The sequence below is a fragment of the Buceros rhinoceros genome, unplaced genomic scaffold (genome assembly GCF_000710305.1).
Source record: "Buceros rhinoceros silvestris isolate BGI_N320 unplaced genomic scaffold, ASM71030v1 scaffold34129, whole genome shotgun sequence".
Lineage (NCBI taxonomy): Eukaryota > Metazoa > Chordata > Aves > Bucerotiformes > Bucerotidae > Buceros > Buceros rhinoceros.
The window spans coordinates 949-1,213 of record NW_010432660.1 but is presented as its reverse complement, the minus strand read 5'-3'; the positions used below and the strand labels follow the sequence as shown (position 1 = coordinate 1,213).

Here is a 265-nt window from a genome sequence, read left to right as displayed (position 1 = left end):
GCTAAGGCTGCCCGGGGGGCGGCCACCAACACCTTCCGAGCACCATAGCCAGGCGGGGGCCCGGCTGCTCCTCGCACGTGGGCTCTTTCTAGGGAAGAGAAATCCAAGGTGCACCTTCGTTGGATCCCTGTGTGTCTGCATCAGCTGTCAGAGGCTGCCTCATCCCAGCTTGGAAGCGCTGGTGCCTGGGTTGTCTGCTGCTCCACCCCGTTCCTCACGGACAGAGGCTGTTCTGGTTTGCACTGGTCCCCTCCCCTCAGTGGAC

At 63.4% G+C, this 265-nt stretch overlaps 1 protein-coding gene across 1 annotated transcript in view; it reads left to right on the top strand.

Moving 5' to 3' along the window:
• SCAMP3 (secretory carrier membrane protein 3) overlaps window positions 1-48 on the top strand; it is a gene marked incomplete at its 5' end in the record, with an annotated part of 1,149 nt that extends 1,101 nt beyond the window's left edge. Inside the window, one exon of the mRNA XM_010143854.1 lies at window positions 1-48. This exon is cut by the window's left edge and continues 1 nt beyond it. Coding sequence (XP_010142156.1) covers window positions 1-48 — 48 coding nt within the window.
• Window positions 49-265: the final 217 nt, after the last annotated feature.